Source organism: Pygoscelis adeliae, unplaced genomic scaffold (genome assembly GCF_000699105.1).
Source record: "Pygoscelis adeliae isolate BGI_AS28 unplaced genomic scaffold, ASM69910v1 Scaffold597, whole genome shotgun sequence".
Taxonomy (NCBI): domain Eukaryota; kingdom Metazoa; phylum Chordata; class Aves; order Sphenisciformes; family Spheniscidae; genus Pygoscelis; species Pygoscelis adeliae.
The window spans coordinates 536,826-544,326 of NW_008825148.1; the positions used below are offsets into that span (position 1 = coordinate 536,826).

A 7,501-nucleotide genomic window follows, 5' to 3' on the forward strand; every position below is an offset into this window, starting at 1 on the left:
CGCATGCCCTCGGCTGCACACCGCTGGCCTCTACGTGGCACTGCTGGGACATGTTCCGGCACCCGCACACCAGTGCGTCACGCTGCTGGTTGTTACACTGACTTGCCCCACAAGCTGCAACAACTACGGCAGCTGCATTAAACAACCATCGCAGGTCCCTTCCAACTAACTCCACTATTCCAGGCCACTCTATTCCACCCTATTTTCCTATTACACTCATACCCCTTCTCCCAGCAAGCACCTCTTAAGCTTCACTGCTCAGAGCTCATGCTAACTCGCCACCACCCAGGCTGCCATCTGCTGCCACGTGCCCAGGACACTTGGCCAACTGTCACCTCCTGACCACCTGCTCCGACTCCCGTGGCTTTGACCGGCCACATCTGCAAGCACCCGGGAGCCAACATGCTGTAGAAACCCTGCTGCCACCCACCCGTGACTCCAACAACCATGCTGCCTGTGGTGCCCTGACCCCCAGACAGACACTCCCACTAAGGCTGCTTCCCTCCCAATGTCAAGGCACACACAATGGCTCCCTCTCCCCTGTTTCCACTGCCAGCTCCACCACCACCACCACACAAGCCCAGGACAAAAAAAACCAATCAGCCACTTGGGCAATGACTTACGTTTCAACATCCTTCCCTGCTGCGCTGCTCTACATCTGACATGCTCCTTTCCTCATCCACACAGTCCTTGTCTTCAAACCTAGAGTGGGACCGGGAAGGCAGCTCCTGTCAGTCGCAGAGCTGCCTAAAGTTGCAAGGAGCAAAAACCCTCCTCCCAGCATCGCCATCGGCCCCATGGTGGCACCGCCTCGTCCCTTCATTGTCCGTCGCTCCCACTTCCTCTTCCTGCCTTGGACGTGCTGCACGGTGAAAGTCTTCGGGCTCCAGCTTTCCTGCTGCCTACAGCCACCTCTGTGCCACCTGCACACCATCACCTCAACACCCTTTGGTGCAGAGAACAGACTCACTTGTCTTCATCCAACTCCTCCGTGGTGGGACAGCGCCTTGGGCTGCTTCTCCTTAGTGCCATGAGGATGAGTCCGACGGCAACAGGGACAAAGAGGCAGAAGGTCAGAAGCAGCCACAGTTTTGGTGAGCCCTCGCTCCCGACGTCTGCTTCATCTATGCACAGGAAACAAAACAACCTCCTTGAGCCCATCCTGGGACACACCACAGGACCCAGACACTTGCCTACACAGCCCTGCTCTGGCAAGCCACTGCCAGAATGGGAATCCGTCGCCCCGGCCCCAGAACCACTTCTTCCCGTGATAACCCTCACCCCGAGCAGCCGCTGCCCTCGCCACTCACCATCTCTGGAGGGGCTGCTGCCGCTCCCCCCCATCGCCCATTGCCCCTGCTTTCCCCTGGCAAGTTGGTGGTTTCCACCCGGGCTGGCAATGGCAGCTCCCTTGATTATTGCAGACCTGCATGACGGGCAGGGAGAGACAGGATTTATAGCCAGCTGCAGAGGAGCATGCCCACACATCCTCACTCACCAGACACTGGGCACAGATGTCAGGGCACCTCGTGCCAGGCAAAGCTTCCCCGCACGCAACTCGCCTGGGACTCACGTGGCCGGCCCTTTGCCTCAGTCAATGCTGGCTGTCCCCTCCTGGGGCACTGCCTTCTCCCCATCCTTATCGCTTCTTCCAGCCTCCCAGCAGGCTCAGACCCTTTCCGTTTGGCTGATTTACAAAGAGGAGCCGCTTGGCTCTGGGAAGGAGTTCTGCTAAGGGCGCTACACATGCAGCCTCGAGAGACGATCCAACCCCCCCTCGGCTGCTCTTCCCCACAAATATGACCCAAGACGCCGCTTTTGCGAGCCACGTCTCCAGAGAGTTGAACAAACCACAAACAACAATGCGCAGCACCGTTACTTACACCGTGATTGTGGCACTTTGTCTTCATCTCACATTTATAGTTCAGGACAGTGGCAGGCACACACTGCTGGTTCAGGCAGATCTACAGCACAAGCATACGGGCAACCTTGGGTCAGCCAGCCGGGCAGTTACACACCCAGCTCCAACTCAGGAGAGCTGCAGATTTTTTGGGAACTCACAAGGGAGCATCAGGCTTCATGACCCCGTCCGAAGGGGGTCATGCTGCCCATACATCCATCCCGACTCCTTCAGGATGAAGCTGACAGAAAAGCCGCTGCCCTCGGGGCCCCGATGCCACTACTGCAGCAATACTTTCTACAAGTCCTTCTTCTCCCAAGGGAGCTGCTACACGTCAGGGGATCGCTTACCTTGTGGTCATCACAGACGGTGCCATCGTTCACCAGCATGGGGTCCCTCTCTGTGGGAGGCTTCATGTAGTCTAACGTTACACACAGCGTGTTCTGCACCCGAGCGTAAATCACCGCAGCCTTCTCCTTGGTAAAGGGCTTAGAGCCCAGATATTCACACACAAGCTTCCCACATCGGAGATCCCTGCAAAGGCATCGCGAGCGAAGGACTTGACAACAGCCACCTTCATCCTTCCATTTCAGCTCTGTTGCCAACACCGAGCGAGTGCTTGGAGAATGGACCCCCAACACCCAATTCCCAGCACATGGACACGGCACGCTGTTGTGGTTTAACCCGGCAGGCAGCTAAACACAGCCATTTGCTCACTCCCCCCATCCCAGTGGAATGGGGGAGAGAATCGGAAGAAAAAAAGTAAAATTCATGGGTTGAGATAAAGACAGTTTAATAGGACAGAAAAGGAAGGGAAAATAATAATAATAATGATAAAATAATATACAAAATAAGTGATGCACAACGCAATTTCTCACCACCCACCGACCGATGCCCAGCCAGTTCCCAAGCAGCGGTCACCCACCCCCTGGCTAACCCCCCCCCTAGTTTATATACTGAGCGTGATGTCATATGGTATGGAATATCCCTGTGGCCAGTTTGGGTCAGCTGTCCTGGCTGTGCCCCCTCCCAGCTTCTTGCTGGCAGGGCATGAGAAGCTGAAAAGTCCTTGGCTAGTGTAAGCACTGCTCAGCAACAACTAAAACATCGGTGTGTTATCAACTTTGTTCTCATCCTAAATCCAAAACACAGCACTGTACCACTACTGGGAAGAAAATTAACTCTATCCCAGCTGAAACCAGGACACACGCTTACGTCCACCATGGGCCCTTTCTGCATCCCCCCCTCCCAGCCTGTGCACTGACCAGCTCTGCACGGGCACATCCAGTGCCCCTGCCTACCCCAGCCCCGGGACAGCACATTTCTCTCCGCTGATAAGTGGCTGAGCTCAGGAAGCCCATCTGCGCTCTGCCTCTTCCCTGCCATGGGGCCAGGCTCCCTGCTCCATGGCAGACCACGCTTTGGCCAGAGCACCCCGGCACCCTTGCTATGGCACTTACTTCCATGCACAATGCTGGTAACCACGGCGATTGGAGCCGCAGTGTCCCATTCTGTCCCTTTGGCCATTAATTTCTTCGTAGCAGGCCAAGGGCCCGTTCCTGGCACCTGCAAACACATAACAACACTCATGGTCTGTCGAACAGTCTCTCTCCACCTCGGGGTTGGGCATCGCCATTTAGGCCACACACTATACCCGCTACTCAGTGGTGCCCGGGGCCACCTGCATGCTCACAGGCATTTGGAGCCTTGGTTGTGTGGGCGCTCAGACCCAGCCTGCTCACCCTCATGACCCCTACAGCCTGCCGCAGTGGGATGCTCCAGCTGCCTCCCTTCTGCACCCCTGCATGGCCGTCAGCTTCACGCCAGGCTCCCCCCGGGACAGCCACAAGACCTTCTGGGACATTTCTGGGAGTTGCATCCCAGAGAACGAGACCATCCACCTGGCTGGAAAGGACAGCACTCGCAGCTAGCCAGCCCCGTCCTGCATGGCAGTGTCCCCCACAGGCAGCTCCCACCACCGCTTCAGACTACACACTGCTCCTTCATTGCCAGCCTCCCTGGAACAGCATCAGTGCTGCAACACATCATGTGCACATCTCATGACCCTGCGGTCATGAGGCAGATGCTCATTGCGAGCCATTTCTCCAAGTGCCCAGGGCACTCACGAGTGCATCGTACCTGACAGCATGCCGCCAGTGCAGTCCCATGTCTCCTGGCAGATGTGCTGTGCCACTCCAACTTCAGTTATGCCAGCCACAGCCAGGCCAGCTGCCCACCCTTGTCCCTGGGCACCCTTCCTGTGGTGCACTCGTGCTTTTCCACCAGCCCCTCGGCCGCTTGCTCTTTCAACCAGCTTGGATCAACTTCCATGAGATCTCTTCTCTCACTGACACGTCCAGTCCGGCTACGGGGACCTGGTCCCTTACAAACACCCGCAGACTAACCCATGCCGCAGCAGCACACCGATGGACAGGCAGCCCAACATGTTTCCTCCCTTTCCTCCACATCTCCTGCCCTTTTCGCCCGCACACATGGGTTGGGCTGCCGGGGTTTCCCACTGCAATGCTTCCCTTCCAGGACTTTGCATTTCCCACATGACAGCCAGCCCCCCTCCTGCAATCCCTTACCTTGGCCAAAGACCTTCTGACACTGCTTGTCGGCTGTCTGGCATACTCCCTGGTAGCAGAAGGCGGTGTTCCTGCTGCAGGGATGCCCGTCCATGACCCAGAGGTCGGGTGTGCACTCCCCAGAGGTGCCGTTGCAATATTCCTTCAACTCGCACTCGTCCTCGGAGCTGCTTCTACATAATGTGCCTCTTTTCACAAACTAGAGGAAAGGAAATAGATTAGATTAGAATAGAATGTCAATAGAACAGATTACAACAGAAAGAGAAGAGAGGAGAGAAGAGAGGAGAGAAGAGAGGAGAGAAGAGAGGAGAAAAAATATTTTCCAGTTGGAAGGGACCTACACCGATCATCTCGTCCAACTGCCTGACCACTTCAGGCACACTGCTGGCTCCTATTGAGCCTGCTGTCGACCAGCACCCTCTGCTTCCGCCACATGGCTTCCAGCTGCCTGGAATCGAGGCCCATAAGGGAGACATTTCAGACCAACCGCTCTATCTGCCATTTTCAACAACTGCATCAACCAGCGACACAAACAAAAGGACCCCCAAAGCTTCTCCCATGGTAACACCGGCTGGCCTGATCTGCACAACGTGTAGAGTAAATACCTTCCAGACACCACAGCGGCTCTCCCCCAGAAAGAGAAGTCTCAGCTCCTCTGGCTCTTGACCACCCTGCACCCTGTCTTCTCTGTACATTTGCAAGACCAAAGCTGCTGGTACTTTGAAGCCCCAGCTGCAGTCCCCCCCGAACTCCTGCACACCACAAGACTGTTGGCACCCGCATAGCCCAACACGGCGTGACTCTCATGTGCTGATTTCTGCTTGCCCTGCCTTTGCTCTGGCTCCTGCGGCCTCGGCTCGCTCCTCTGCCCCGCCGCCCTCCCCTGCAGCCTGCACAGCTCTTGGCAAGGGGGCAGACATGCCACCACTGACAGGAGTCACCGGGTCCCAGGCAGCCTGTGCTGCCCAGCTGGGAAGGCCAAACAGGGGGATGCCGCTACAAGCCTCACATGCGGCCATAAAGTCGGCATCTCCTTCACCTCGGTACTTTGGGAGCAGGCGCAGTACCTGTGCCCTAAAAATACCTTCCTGGGACACAAGCACCGAACTGGCACCAGCACTTCACAGCACTCACTTCACTTTCCGACACTCGCTGACCCTCCACATCAGCGCACTAGCCAGTACCGTTGGCTGGACACACAGCCCCCATTTACCCCTGGGGTCCCGTTACATTCCCGCTTCACATTAGTCATGTAAGCGAGTGATGCCGGCACGGGGGCTATCCCTAGGGAATGCAGTGTGTCTGCTCCCGACACACGGCTTACCTGGCATTTCCGGCAGCATGGTCCTGACAGGCACTGCGCCCCTCTCCTCATCTTGCAGCCAATGGTGCAGCACAGGTCGCGCCGACATTCCTGGAGGTGACCGGTGGGGACAGTCAGGCGAGGTTCCACCTCTCCCAAGGACAACAAGGGAACAAGCTAGAGAGCTTGGCCTTTCCCTCTGGCAGTGCCCACCATCCGAGGTAGCCACCTCTCAGGCTCTCCAGTAGCGCCCAGGGTCCCTGGGCAGAGTCCCTCTGCCACGCTGGCTGCCCCCAGCCATCCACGCTCCCATGGCAAGACCGTATTTTCCATCCTCACAACCATACATGCTTGAGGCCGGGGGGGAGCCGTTGCCAGGTCTGGCAGCACTTGCGGGGACAGAGATCGCTCATGGATGTGTGTGCACAGCTGCACCCAGGTTGGCGGAAAACTGGGGGTCTTCTAGCAAGACAGTGGAGTTCATCCGCTGCTTGCCAGTTCTCCTCTGCGACAGGAGTACTGCTCCTCTACCAGACCTTCCCCGCTGCCTCCACCTCTGCCTACACCCTGCCAGCAAACCACACGACCACTACAGCACCCCTGCCTTTTTGGCATGCTGCAGTCACAGAGTTTGTCCCCACAACATCACCACGTGCCACTCTGGTGTGCAAAACTGCTTCCCAAGTGGTATCAGCAGCTGGACACCTTGTCAGGTCCCTAGGGTAATCCTCCCAGCACCATTTCAGGCTGTGTCCCTGCAGCAGGGGGCTGGGGGCAGCCCCTCATTGTAGCTACAACCACTTACAAGCTCCCTCTATCCATCCGTTACCAACACCATACGACAGCCCTCTACGACAGCTGCTTTGGACATGGTGGCAACCATAGGCAAGCGTCTGCATGGCGCCAGCGCTGCTTTAGGGTTTCATAAAGCCTCAGGCCCTCTCTGCCCTGCACAGAGGTCTGGGGGGTACAGGAGCAATTCACGCCTCTCTTGGGACAGTTCATCCCCCCCAGGGACACATGGCTTGGCTCCCTCCCACTGTACCAAGGCTCCACAACTAACCTCTGCTGACCCACAGTCACAAGCCTCTCCCGGCTCCACCACTTTGTTGCCGCACACGGGAGCTTTATATGCTGCATCCATAGCTGGCCTGTTCAGCAGACACTGCCCTTCTCCAGCGCTGAGAAAATGCTGAAAGTCTCTTACACTGCAGCTGCTGAAGGCTTTCACGCCCGCTGAGTGTCTGCAAGTCAGAGGACAGGGCTGCCGTTACCACGGTCTGCATTTGGGGCTGTGTGGCCCTTCCCGCCTGCAGAAGACGTCGGTAACGCGGGGTGGCTGTTCTCCGCTGCGGTTGCCCCCAGGAGCTGCCCGCTGTCTGCCCCCTCCGCCCCTGCACACTCCTGGACACGTCCCCTGCTCTGCCCCCCTCAGGCGGCATCGCACAGATGGGCACCGTGCACACCCAGCGGGAGCACACCCCACTTGTGCCATCACACCGAAACCCACCCATGCACCAAGGGGGCGGGGGGAGCCTTACACCGAGCTGGCCCGCATTACACAGATGGCTCCTGCGCAGTGACAGCTCCCGGGTTCGTTGTACGCCATCCCCAGGCTGAGCCCCAGCAGCTGGGCCACGACGACTGCAAACGCCTCAAGTGTCATAGCCCTCCGGTACTGCAGGGGGGACAAGGACCAGCCTCAACCCA

At 57.6% G+C, this 7,501-nt stretch overlaps 1 protein-coding gene across 1 annotated transcript in view; it reads right to left on the minus strand.

The window, feature by feature from the left end:
- Window positions 1-966: 966 nt before the first annotated feature.
- LOC103920560 (disintegrin and metalloproteinase domain-containing protein 32-like) overlaps window positions 967-7,501 on the minus strand; it is an 8,183-nt gene continuing 1,648 nt past the window's right edge. Inside the window, exons 6-12 of the mRNA XM_009328308.1 lie at window positions 7,353-7,469; window positions 5,813-5,902; window positions 4,489-4,687; window positions 3,361-3,466; window positions 2,251-2,434; window positions 1,916-1,964; window positions 967-1,124 (exon numbers count right to left, since the gene is read on the minus strand). Of these exons, the coding sequence (XP_009326583.1) occupies window positions 967-1,124; window positions 1,916-1,964; window positions 2,251-2,434; window positions 3,361-3,466; window positions 4,489-4,687; window positions 5,813-5,902; window positions 7,353-7,469 (903 nt within the window). The remainder of the gene's footprint in view (window positions 1,125-1,915; window positions 1,965-2,250; window positions 2,435-3,360; window positions 3,467-4,488; window positions 4,688-5,812; window positions 5,903-7,352; window positions 7,470-7,501) is intronic.